Below are 14,295 nucleotides of genomic sequence, written 5' to 3'. Positions count from 1 at the left end.
AGTTCCGCCAACAGTGCACCAGAACTTAGTGACTAGCCTACCCCGACGGGTAAATGCTGTAATTCAAGCAAACGGAGGCCCGACATCCTATTTCATACGTGTGATGCCTTTCGAACCAACAGTACTGGGTGTTCGGTGACTTTTAGCAATATAGTGATATATAAAAATACGAAATTAAAACACAAAACTAAATGCATAAGCAGGCCTAGCAATGTTCATGTTATATGATTATTTTACGTCGGTTAGTCTTCTGTAAAGCTGAAATCTTTTCACTGGCGAAAACTTACAAACTCTTTCTTGGTAACAAAGAGAAGCAACTATGGTAAGTAAAATGTCGGAAAATAAGTTAACTCATACTCTAGTTTTCTGTCCGTGAAAAACTATCATTCGTCCACTCCATGGAATCCCCCTTCGTCTCTTTCTAATTGAGTGATTATTGAAATTCACACAAGTAGTAATGGAGTTTAAGACTGGAAAATAGCGATACTAGCAAAAATGCTTCTTTAAATTAGGGATCTACTTCTTAATAGTCGTGTAATGTGTGAATGACTATGAATAATCCTATTCGAGGTATTATTTATATCCATCAATGAATGAAATGGTGGAATGAAGAAAGAGGGAGGAAACGGGAGAACCCCGAGGAAACCCACGCACACGGTTTGTCCACCACAAAGTTCACTTGGCGGGAGTAGGGTTTGAACCCAGGACCCATGCACCAGAGGTGAACGCTCTACCACTGAGCCACCGCCCCCCTTCCCCCCATGATTATGCCCTGCAGGCTGAGGGAGATGGTGATGACGATAATAAATGAGTAATCAAGAAAGTGGGAGGAAATGAGGGAACCTCGAGAAAAAACACACACACCACACGCTCACTTGGCGCGAGCTCAGGGACCACATACACCAGAGATGAGCGTTTTACTACTGAGCCATCGTGGCTCCAATCAAATTCGAGCTGAAAATATGCAAAATTTATTCTATTAACTCTAGTAGATACATTAATGAAAGTGTTGAATTTAGTCTATTGGTTATATGTTAGCTTGTTTTTTCTTCATAGTTGTTCATAACAATGGTCTGTATTGTTTAAGGTTACCTAGCGGCATAAATTACGAAGATGTTATCAAGTAAATTAGGTGAAAGATCATTTTTCGATTTTGGTTTCCAAAGGAATCCACGATCCACACATTACTTAGGATGAATTGATTGTGAAAGACCACCAATCTATTACATATATTCTATGCAAATAATGAGAAAGAATTCCTCAACTGATTCACCGAACAACTAGCAAAATATATGAAACACTTACGGAATGTCTTTATACTTACTCTGTTACTTCTCGGTACTCTAGCTTATCCTGGTAATAATTCATTTTATGTTGATAGAATTCCATGAACATTAACGCATCATCTTCTGAGTCATCCTCTTCGTCAATTGATGAATCTTCACTATCGCTTGACATATCTCCAAACTTATAAAGGAAATAAAAGAAAGATATATCTTCTATCTGATAAATATAATGTAAATCACACTAGCTCTGTGTAACAAAATGGTTAATATAATTAGCACGTCATTCTTAGTATGGGTACACAATTATCGGTGTTGCCTCATTCTATGAAGACCACCTCGAGACTGCGGACGAATTTTAGAAAAAGCGAACGATTCGAACTTAAGTGTAGTCAGCAACAAGAGCAGATATTTATAAGCGACTTTTAATGATAAAAAAAAGTAGGAGTATGCAGGATCACTAGTATATATCATTTCTGCATATGCTTACATCCTGGACTTTTTTCAGTGAGTATGAAATGATTCGTACATTCTATTTACAAACCAAAATAATCTCTGTGAATAACGCTACAATGCAAACTGCACATTTAAAAGTTAAGAGTTGAATAAGTAAGGCAAAAATATTTAAATATTCTTAATCCTCATTATAAACACAAGACGTCTCATTCTAGTCACGTTAATTCTAGATAATTCAGTCAAACTAATACCTAGATAGTTGTCATTAGTTGCGCTGCCTTCTACCTCACACCAAGAGATGTCGCTAGCTAGCTTTGCAATCGAACCAAAAGCTTGGGAGAACAACTAGGTTGCATTATCTTTCATAACTTTTATATGTTTCATAACAATTAATAATTATTATACATTATGATTAATTCGGAAGCCTTCAAATTCCCCAACATATGCCATATTTAATTGCATAGACGCTACATTATGCTCTCTACTTGGCTTATCATTCTTCTCTTGAACATTTTGATCATTTGTAGTGATTTGGAGGAGTAACCTAACAGTGTTCTCTTGCTCTTTTCAACTCCTTTCTGCTCGTTCCTTATCCTTTCCAAGCATGACTTGCTCTCTTCGACCTTTTTTAATGCAGCTTCTACTGTAACTTGGCGAATGAAGCCCTTTACAAACATTGTCTTCAATACTTTTTTCATTAACTCATTTGCCTCATATTCCATAGCACTGTGGCTCTGAAAATATTCACGGTTTGTTTTCTTTTTGTAACTTGCTTATCATACTTGATTTATGGCAGAGTCCATGGACTGCCACTGGGTGTTAAACAAACATTATACTTAATAATATTAAACAGTTGAAGGTAAAGAGTACTAGCGTAGCTGACAGTATTTGCCTTTTCTTTAATGACTCACTAGGAATTATTATGCTAAGACTTCTAATATATGCTATATTGCATCCAACTTCTACGCAATGTAATCATTAATATAAAATTTTTGATTTCAAAGGAAATCTGCACTGCACATTGCAAATACAGTTACAGAACACGTCTACGTACCTCTCAGCGTTTCAGTTGTTTATTTGATAATGTTACTATTTATAAATTTTATTTACTTCTACACTTATGACGAAAAGGCAGATTATTACCAATTCATTCGAGCTCTTGATAAGTGCTTCCAAATCAGGATCCTTACGCGTTGTCTTTGTGTAATTTTCCTCATGGTTTTGGCACACTGATTCAATGGCATTCAACAGTTCCTGGGGATCAGAAGTAACCTATAATACAAAATGAAATATTATGTTAAATAGTCTGTAATACATGAAGAAAGTATAATATAAACCACAACTTGTTTCAAAAACCTTTATATCTGAATCATCCAAACAAGTTTTATTTTCTAGATTTTCTTTTTGAGTCAATAATATGAACAACGTGTGACATTTAATTGCTGGATAATATAAAAATAAAATTCTAATTTACTAGTAATTAAATACTTCTATGGTTCAGAAAAACACATCTGTGCATGATAAAGAATGGAAAATGCACTACTGGACCGACAATCGAACTCGGGACTCCGTCTTACCGTGGTGATGCGTTAACCATTACGCTACTCAATGCGCTCGCTGCATAGCTATACATTCTATTACTTTTGATGTCGGTATCGCAAGCCGGAGACCCGGTTTCTAATCTGAATTAAATTGTTCATTTTTTCACACTTTGCGTGATGTCTTTGAATTCGGATGAAGCGAGTACGTAAGTGTGATATAAAATCGGTTGTATCCACAATTTATTGAAAAATATGCATATAACCGGTGGAATATTTTCACTATTGTTGCAGGTTTAACATTATTAATGATTTCCAAATGCTAAACTGAATTTAATATCTCAATAATAATAATAATAATAATAATAATAATAATAATAATAATAATAATAATAATAATAATAATAATAATAATCTTTATTTTCGTGCTACGAACAGCTTTTGGCAAAAATACAGCACGTGGTATCAGAGCATTACATTGCGATGGAATAGTAATACTAGTATTAATATAAAACACAATGTAGATAAAAGTCAGTTAAGCAGAAATAATTCCTTGTCAACGCAGTAAAAATTATCAAGTTCTCCATCTATCTAAAACAAGAAGAAGCTAAAAACAGCAGTCATAAAGTTACATATTGGCTTAAATGTTTCTAAACGTCATTGGTTAAAAACTATCAGTCAGATCACATAAAACTTTCACATTGTTTAATACAGTAAATCTAAAATGAGCTTAAAGAATCTGTCAATCTTTTCAAAATTTCACATTTCCAATTCAGAGGAACTAAAATCGTGCTATTTCTTATACTATGATTTGGTACTTTAAAACCTATGTTTTGTAAACAATATTCACTGATATAAACGTTATCTAGTATTTTTTGCATGCATACTCTGTCGAAATTTTTTCGTTTATTCATAAGACTTTCCAAATTCCAATAATCAATCCAATATTCATAGCTATGTGAGTAACTCATTTTCATTTTAAAACATAGCAGTCGAATAAAACATTTTTGCACAGATTCAATCTTGTTTGTTAAAGTTTTAGAAATGCTATTCCAAATTACCGAACCAAATTCTAATTTTGGTCTTACAAGTAATTTATATAGAAATACATACGTTTTATCTCTTTGAAATACAGGCCACTGTTTAAAAATAAAACCTATTATCCTTTTGGCACCTTGTACAATACAATTTATGTGATTAGAAAACTTTAACTGACAGTGAAATGTAATACCTAGGTCTTTAATAATGTTTACTTTCTCTATTTGTACACCACTGACCTCATATTTACAGACATAATATTGAGTTTTATTGTGTATGCCATAAATTTTGTTTTCTTATCATAATTTTTAGAGAATTGTTTCTACACCATGTGTTTACTGCATTTAAGTCTTGTTGCAGTAGATAATTATCGAACTCATTGTTAACTAACCTGAACAACTTCATATCGTCAGCATATAGCAGACTTTTAGAGTATTTGATTTTTTCTGCAAGATCATTTAAAAATAATGAAAATAAGAGGGGGCCCAAGGGCGACCCTTGCGGTATTCCGTTTTTTACATAGCCACTAGAATGTACAGGTCCAATTTTAACTCCGTATGTTTTGTTTGACAGATAGCTTTCAAACCAGCGAGCGTACAAAGGTGACAAACCAATATTTGCTAACTTGCTAATGAGATATTTATGACTGACAGAGTCAAAAGCTTTTGATATATCTATGCATATTACATCAACTTGCAATTTATTTATCAGTGTGTTATAGGTAAAGTCTGTAAAATGAATTAGATTTGTTACAATCGACTTGCCCTTATAAAAACCATGTTGAGACTCATTTAAGATATTTCTTACATTAAAATATATGTGTTTATGTATAATTAGTTTAAATATCTTCGAGAATGCATTGACAAGAGTTATTGGTTGTACTTGCTAGCATTCTGTCTATCACCTGATTTATATATCGGAACAACATAGACTTGTTTCCACATTGAAGGATATACACCTGTACGTAATGAAACGTTAAATATATTTGCTAAACTAGTTGAAAGTTCAGTTGCACAAGCTTTTATTAAATAATAAAGAATATTACCTGGATCTGGAGTAGTGTTCTGCTTAATTAGTTTAATTGCTTCCATCTAATTCAGTAACGGTAGGAATTCCGATTAGAAGACTATTACTAACGATATTCTCAGGCAATGTCTCTTGACCTACGTCTAAATTAAAAGCTTCATAAAATACACTCTTAAATGCTTCAGCAATTTCGACAGTGTCTTGAATTAGCATACCATTACAATTTATTTGCTTTGGTACTTGTTTATAGTCAAGACTTTTTAAAAATGTTCCAAAAATATGAGCTGTTCCAATAAATACTATTTTCTAAGCCTGAATAATAAGATTTTCTTGCTTCAATGTATTTCTTTTTTACTAGCTTTCTTAGATCTGAATATCTCTGATACCATACGTCATCATTTGTTCTTTTGGCTTTAATATTTTTTTTTTTAATAATAATTAATTAGTGTTTTAAATTCTCGTGTCATCCACGGATCCTTACATTTTTGTTTACGACTTCTTAGGTTTAATACAGAATAAATTAAATTATATAAATGGTCAGTGGCTTCACTGACACTGTTGCTGCAATAATTTGTTAAGTTAATTTCCCTAATGCTCTTGTAAATACCTGGGAAATTTGCTTGTTTGAAATTATACGTATTGTATTGAGGAACTGGACCATATTTGCCACTGTCTAGTATCTTCCACTCAAATATAAATAGGGGATGGAAGCGATCGACTTTAGTCAGTGGTGGGATGTCAAAATGCATAAAACTGTTATCCATATTTGTCAGCAACAAATCTAATACTCTTCCCGGATTACTATGATCATATGACTTGTTTTTCTGCTTTAAATTTAAAATATTGCTTAATTCATTTTTTTCTTTTTTCTTCGAATAATAATTATCAGTTGTTATGTTACCTGAAATCCAATGTAGACCTCCTGCGTTACAATCTCCTAAAATAATTACATTAAAATCTTTCGTCAACATAAAAGAACATAGCCAGTCACAGTAGCTACTAAAATCTTGAAGTAACATGTCAGGAGGGAAATAAACTAAACATAAAATCAACGGAGTACTGTCATAAAATCAACGAAATAATAATAATAATAATAATAATAATAATTCACCTATAATGTTCCTTCAATGCGTACTTTTTAGCACATTTTACTTGCTCTAGCGAACAATTTTCGTCAGGGCAAAGGGGTTTATTTTGTAAGGATCCCCACCTACAGCGTGAGCACATGTTATTCAAGCAACACGTGCTATTGCTTGTAAGTAGCAGACGATACACAAAACCAGGAAAGCACGAGGAACAGCACGACAGGAACCGAAGAGGAACGAGCCACCCAAAAGTGGCCTATAAAAATGGAACCAAAGAAGACGGAGGCATCAGTTGAGCACTGATCGCTAACCCATACCTGCTCCGGAGGCGCCTTGGACGAAGGAATACTACCCTGCCTAATATCCCTAGAAGCTGCCTTGAGCGAAGGGGATTCCTAGCGACAAACCACACCTCACGAGCTTGCCATGAGCTAAGGAAGTTACCAAAGGACCATATCCTGAAGTCGCTGCAAGACGCTCGGGAGGCTGCTATGAGCTAAAGGGGTTCCCGTATAGAACATTTTCTTCCTCCATCTCTCAGGTCATAAGGAAGATCTAAGATATTACCTTTGTAGACACAAAGACTGTTTTGTAACATTTTGTAAAACAAATTAAGTGAATGGCTAGATCCTGAACTGTCATTGTCTCTACCCACATAAATATTACAATATTATTTTCCTATGCAGATCATTACATAGTGTCACAACTAACAGTGGTACATTGTAAAGAGCTTTATTATTATTATTATTATTATTATTATTATTATTATTATTATTATTATTATTATTATTGTTATTATTGTTATTATTGTTATTATTATTATTATTATTATTATTATTATTATTATTATTATTATTATTATTATTATTATAGCGTCTGAGATATCCACAACCAGTTATCTCATAGTTACGAGATTTTTAAATTATTAATACACGAACACATTAAACTTTTTTCTCTTTCTTTTGTAAAAGTCACTCGATGCTACCTTAGTCATACCTCATATAAGGATGCTTTGAGCAATTTTTTCAACGTACCACTGTTAGTTATAACTATGAAAAGATCTGTATAGGAAAATAAAAAAAATAATAAAAAAAACTATGCTCTGACGAAAATTGCCTGCTAGAGCAATTGGAATATTGGCTAAAAAAATACGCACTGAACAAGCATTACAGGTGTCATTGTATTACTTTTTTTGCAAGTGTAATTCATACGTTCGAACATGAAAGTGAGGGATAAAAGAGAAATAAAGGCAAAGCACCAAATATGTAAATCAATATTTAGAAACAAGTATTTAAGAATTAACTTACTGCTTTTAAATTATTTTCGTCATTAGTTTTTAATATTCTCAGAATTAGAGCAAAATTCGACATATGTCAAATGCATTTTATTCGAAAGAAACATTGGCGTTTTGTTTTCCTAAGATTAGTATAGATTGTTAATGCTCTTTAACATGTAACGACCACCAAGATAAACTATGGTTTATTTACATTTACTAATAAGAAATTAACCAAGTATTAAAACGTCAAATGATGATAAACTGCGTTACAAAACTGAATGCAGAACGCCTCTACACAAAAATTTTGTATGTATCACATATTACTTACTCTTGGTCTTTCCTTCGATCCCATTCGCCTGCCTGTTTTAGCTTCAAAGTACTTCAGGTCTGCGTACGTATCTCGGAAGGTACTGATATCAAACTGTGCTAGTCTTCTCATATATTTTTCAAACCGAGGAAGATTTAACGTACCTCCTTCATTTATGTAACCTGCAACAGATAATTATACAAGAATGATGATGTAGTTGCAAAGCCACATATAAGAACTATATACAGTACACTGGTTGCTCAACACAGCTTACTAAAAGGAAAGAAAAAGAAGGGAAACTAACTTACCATCCAAAGTGGGCAGAACTTCTTTATACACTTTATACAAAATCGATAATGCACCGGTTGCAATGTGCATCATAGGAAGGTGAGGTATAAAGTCATTTCCAACCAGAAAACCCATCAGCACCTGCAAAGACAATATCTATTGAAGAGGATATACTTCAAAACCTACAGATTGCGGGATAGTGGTAGGTTCTGAGGAAATATACAATAATCTACAAAGTTCTCATATCAAACTATGTAATTACGAGGTGAATATACTGAAATTTCTGATGAGACACTAAGTTACTTACGTTACTTTTTTACTCTATAATTGGGTAAAATAAAATTACATCTTTAAGTTCACGTGAAACCCATGGACAGAAACAGTCTTAATGCAATTTTAGAAATACAACTACACTTAATCAACACTGAGCACAACAGTTTCGTTATGAAGGAAACAATTGGAAGTTCAATACTCATATCATAATACCGTGAATTTAACCATATAATATATATCATTTCAGTGCTGAATATTTAAAGTAACTTAGTTTCATATATAACTGAGACACTTTTCTTAGTTAAATATCTATCAAAGTGCATCCCAGATTTCAAATCGCTGAGAAGTACTGGTCCAAACTTTTCTTAATATGTACCTATATACACTTAAATTTCCATCATATAAATTTAAAATCTTATTTATCTCATCTTCTTTCCTCCATTAACAGCAAGAAATCATGTTGTTCGGAATACAGACGGTGGCCGAATTATTACAATCAGAATGACGTTTTGTAACAAATTTACGATCTAACGAAGATTATATTTAATCTCTCCAATATCAGTCTGGTATATACTGATACTGGTCTCTCCAATATATACCTGTACCCTTATTAGTAAAAGTTACTTCCAGTTTCTTTGACATGTTACGAACACTTTTTATTGAGCTTCTTCCTATACTTTAGTTATGATACCATACTTCGTTGAGTTATTCTATCAATTTCTGCTAGGTTATTATTGAACGAACATCCAGATATAGCTTGCGAAGCCATTTTTCACCGAAATCATTAAGCCATCAACAATGGGAAAGGAGGAGACAGAAAGTTGGCCAGAGCCTGTATTTAAAGGTACTACACCTCATTTGCCTGGCGGAACTGAGACAAAACCTGTCAGGATGAAATGCCACCGAATTTGAACCTGGAACCTCGCGACTGGGATGCAAGAACCCTAATAATAAAAAAAATTTAAAACACCTTCGATGATATTATTATTACCGAGGTTGCTCCCTTTATATTAAGCCGAATTTGACTGTGCAATTTACCCAGGAAATACTGTGTTTCCAGCACCGTTTGTGTTTGATTTGCAGGGCACCTCTATTGACTATTGCCCTGCATCGGATTTTCCACTGCAGAAGACTGCGTTGCAGCTGGACTATGGGTATCGCATCCCACTTCTCTTCATAGGCTTTCACAGCTGGAGATGGTGCGGACTGGACGATGGAACACATGCCGCTTTAGGAGCCCGAAAGTAACAATAGTTCATTGGGCTGACACCTGGACTCTTAACAGGAATGTCCAAGGGAAATGCCGAAATTGCAGTCTCCTGTTTCATATGGCAATAGAATTCCAGAGATGTCTGAGGTCGCCGTGTGGCTGGATGCAGTTCAACCCAATTCATGTTTTGTTCGTACAATGTTGGGATTTCATGCTAGTACATTTCAGTCAGGATATGACTCTGGTAATAGCAGCTGTGATTTTGTAGTTTCACTCCTTTCGTAGACGCAGGTTGCCCCAGTACGAGAAATCAGCTACAATCATAAATCCTTTTGGGAAACTCTCTGTACATTGGCGCAAGAATGTGCTTCGGCTCTTAGCGTCTGTATGTAATGGCAGAATTTTACCACAGTCGGTGAGATAAAGCTACGACTCATCAAGAGTAACAACAAATTTTCACCGACCACTCGCGAGATATTCCTATGGCCTCCTGCAGTTCTTTTTTCGCTCAGCCTCATGACGCGGTTTTCGAGCGTGCACACTGCTCTTACAACTGACCATGAGACGTAAAATCCTGTGAATGGCGCGGTTGTTTCTCGCTTGTGATGTGTTACATTTGCTGGCCATTGTAAACTGAGAGGAGATTTTAAGAGTGTAACGTTACTTATGATTCCCTTGTGTTACATATATTTGCCCACAGTTCGAGTAAGTCAACACGGTCCGGTACTTTAATTTAAACACTTAATTGCAAAAACTAACAACTGCATGCTTTGGAAATTAGGTTCGTCAAATATATAGAACAACTAACTTTTATTCTCAAAACTCCATGAATAATAATCTTTTTGTTGTCATAGCAACACGAAAACAGCTGAACTATCTCTAGTCATAATAAGTACCATTACATGAACATCAATCTATCTCAACATATTTTTTTCTTCTTCTTCATAACATATTGTGCACTTTTAAGCACCGTTACCCAAAATAGCTACAATTAAACATGGAAGTAATTTACAGATCAGATATACAATATCGTTGTAGGAGGTCACCATAAGCCGAACCACAAGCGACAACGGCGGGGTCCTCTTCACGAGGCCTTTCTAGCTGCTCGTGTTGGTGTGGTGGGCCCAGGACTGTGCTCCACATATTCCCGTACAATACGATTCATAATGGCACGACACACACGAAAATTACACACTTTTGAAACATTTCAACTGTGCGAGACGTCATAAACTTAGCATCGGAAAGCGCTCCAATGACCCCCCTCCCAGAATCTGTTCAGTTACAACATCACACTACGGTCGACCACACTGCTCTACTGCGTAACTAATAAGATACGGCTGCTTGTCTCGTGGCAATCTCATGGTGATGGATTGCGCATACGCGCTACAGTCGCACATTGACTTCGGTTCAATATAAATGAATCAATCTCTGTATTACCGTATTGGCTTGAATATGGAAAAATAAAAATATCCAGCAAACACTATTACACACACACGCACATACTGAATATATTGTATAATGGAAGAATTGCAAATTTAAAGCTTTCAGTTTAGCGAAGTTAAATCCTAGTCTTTATTGCGCCTTCTTCTGATGGTTAACCCTTCATATTCAGTACTCTGGTGATATACTCCGATGAATTTAAATATCCAGTGGAAGTATAGTGAAAGTAGATTAAAAGCAAATTTTAGGTGTCCATGAAATTAAACCATAAAATGATGCATTACCATTGTTTCCTGAATACATCTGATCTTGACGAGTCACGTAACGGTACCATATAGTCGCAGGACAGTGATACAGATGGCGAAGTCCTATGTGCTCGAGCAAATATATACAAATTTTTATATACAAAATGTATATATTTTTATATACAAATTTTATTTTTAGTGTAAAGGGCTAGGCCGCGATTATAGTAAGAGAATGACTTTTAAGAAACTGTTTTTATACTAAAAATATCGTACTATTCGGGCTAATATGACATTACTAATTATTATTATACTTTAAGGGATAGCAACGGAACTTAGATTATGGATTCTTTCACAAAACTTACAAGTACTGCAAGTGCTTTGCACAAGTCACAAAACCATGAACACTAAAATAAAGATCATTTGTAAATACTAGCGTTTTTGTTTACATCTAATTTTTCGTTTCTTGAACATTTAAATTTTGATTACTCTCATACACATATTAAAGACTTTTGCTAACCTTTGCCAAATAAAATCCAGGTTAGTTTAATTTAAAATGCAATATACGACAAAGAAATTCCATTACTTACGACTGATACCATTCTTATACGCAGCTCGTGTACTAGGTTTGACTACACGAACAAGCGTAATGTATTAGAGGTAAGAAATGCACTTACCCAATCATCAATGATCTTCTCCACGTCAAAGGGAAACGAGAGTGTCGCCTTGAGAGAACTGAACTCCCACTCTAAATATTCTCTCATTAAAGATAAATGTAATAAATAGAACTTGGTTTCTTCTGGGGTAGGAATTCTCTTCGCTTGATTTTTCTTCACATTATATTTAACCTGTACAGGTAAAAAAACACTTTCAATTAGAAACATTACTCATACTTCTCAAGTGTGTATACACACACGTAAAATACACTTATGGGTTACATAGCAGCCCAGTCACTTGCAGAGGGTTTTCCTCTGGAGCAAAATGAAATTAAATGAAATCTTTAAGTTTAACGTCCCACGGTTATGCCGGTTAGGCTAAAGGAGACGGTGATGATGAGTAATGAGTGAAATGGTGGAATGAATGAAGAAAGTGGGAGGAAACGGGAGAACCCCGAGAAAATCTACGCACACGGTTTGTCCACCACAAAGTTCACTTGGCGGGAGCTGGGATCGAACCCGAGACCCCTAGCATCAGAGGTGAACGCTCTACCACTGATATTCACCACAAAAAATATGTAGCAGAATATTCTTCTACATGCAACAGGTAGCGCTTTCGGAAGATGCTACTTCCTTCATCAGCCGGTGGTAGACTTCAAAAAGGATAAAAAACATGAAGGATGGTTACAAAATTGTTATAAAAATTATCAACTTCAAATCATCACATTCATGGCTTCAGAAATTAAATGCTTGGAAAAACTTTTTTACAAGGGCTCTTTTACCTTTCAGACCTCTCTGAGGATCTCAACAAGGAAATACAGTATTTATTACAAACTGGAGAGGAAAATGGTTTCCAAAAGTCTTTATTGTTAAAATGGTATAAACAGGTACAGCAGGAGATCGTAGGCACCAACCAACAACGGATGGATTGGTGTCCCTTTGGTTCCACATTTTTCAGCAAAAATCAAGAAATTTCTGCAGACACATCAAAATTTCAGAATTTTCTCCAAAATCTATAGATAAATACATAACCAATTTTAAAGCATCTTTTACTGACTCTTTGCAAAACAGTGGCGTTTATCAGGTTAAATGTCAGTGTGATAAAGTGTATATAGGTCAAACAAAAAGGAACATCTGTACTAGAATAACTGAGCACGTTCGTACCTCGAAATCTCGGAATCCACAACAGTTACCCGGTCTAGCAACGCATCTTAGAGATTATAACCATCATATCGCGGAATCATGTTTAATTGAAAAAGCAAAAACAGTAACGGAACGAAAAATTAAAGAATCATATTATATTACAAATAAAGGCCATCACTTAACCTGGATAGAGGAGAAATAAATATTATTTGGACTTTTCACTACATACTTTCACCATTTGGAAAGCAAGAACAGAAAACAGTGAACAGCAGTGTACAATGTCAGTGAGTTTCTATTCCCGTGTGTTTTAATGTTTGACAAATGATTTGTTTTTTACATATCCTGACCTTTTAACCACCCTTCATGTTTTTTAACCTTTTGGAAGTCTTTACCACAGGCTGATGAAGGAAGTAGCATCTTCCGAAAGCGATACCAGTTGCATATAGAAGAATATTCTGCTACATATTTTTTTGCGGTGAGCACTAGCCTTTCCGCTTTTTCTCATACTTATTAAGTGTTTACTTGCGTTGCTTATCCGATTCTTTCCTATGCGAAATAAAAGTTATTTATTAGGATCACGAAAATGGGACGTGCGTATGATATTGTAATGTTAGTACGTCCGGCCGTTACTCCACATAATTACTCTTGAATGATAGCGTATTTTTTTCTTTTTGCCATAGATAGTTAGAGCGACTATCTCAACCGAGTTCGTTAATGGGGTCAATTCCTTAACACTAACGGATTACGGTAACTTACTCTGTCCGTTAGTCCGCATGTTAATTTCTGGATGAAATCGATTTTTTTATTTATTTTATTTTGAGTTCATTAATGGATTCAATCCGTTATCTTAAGGTATAACGGTGATTTTAACGGTAGCTATCCATATCCAATTTTCTACTTTCGACACGAAGGTAGAAGTTACAAATCTCGCCGTTAGATAGAAGCAAATATCATCGAGCGGTTGACATTTGTCGGACGAAATTGGACCTTCTAGTGTCTGATCCTTTTTACTGTCCACCAGGATTCATTTGTTT

The 14,295-nt window shown here is 34.8% G+C and overlaps 1 protein-coding gene across 3 annotated transcripts in view; it reads right to left on the bottom strand.

The window, feature by feature from the left end:
- pcm (5'-3' exoribonuclease pacman) overlaps positions 1-14,295 on the bottom strand; it is a 136,838-nt gene that overhangs the window by 102,245 nt on the left and 20,298 nt on the right. For all 3 annotated transcript variants that reach the window (XM_081736800.1, XM_081736801.1, XM_081736802.1), the window contains exons 6-10: positions 12,140-12,310; positions 8,318-8,438; positions 8,031-8,191; positions 2,883-3,011; positions 1,325-1,467 (exon numbers count right to left, since the gene is read on the bottom strand). In XM_081736800.1, coding sequence (XP_081592926.1) covers positions 1,325-1,467; positions 2,883-3,011; positions 8,031-8,191; positions 8,318-8,438; positions 12,140-12,310 — 725 coding nt within the window. The remainder of the gene's footprint in view (positions 1-1,324; positions 1,468-2,882; positions 3,012-8,030; positions 8,192-8,317; positions 8,439-12,139; positions 12,311-14,295) is intronic.

This window comes from Thermobia domestica, chromosome 13 (assembly GCF_964235325.1).
Source record: "Thermobia domestica chromosome 13, izTheDome1.hap1.1, whole genome shotgun sequence".
Lineage (NCBI taxonomy): Eukaryota > Metazoa > Arthropoda > Insecta > Zygentoma > Lepismatidae > Thermobia > Thermobia domestica.
Note: the sequence above shows the minus strand (reverse complement) of the source record. Positions and strands in the feature narration are given on the sequence as shown.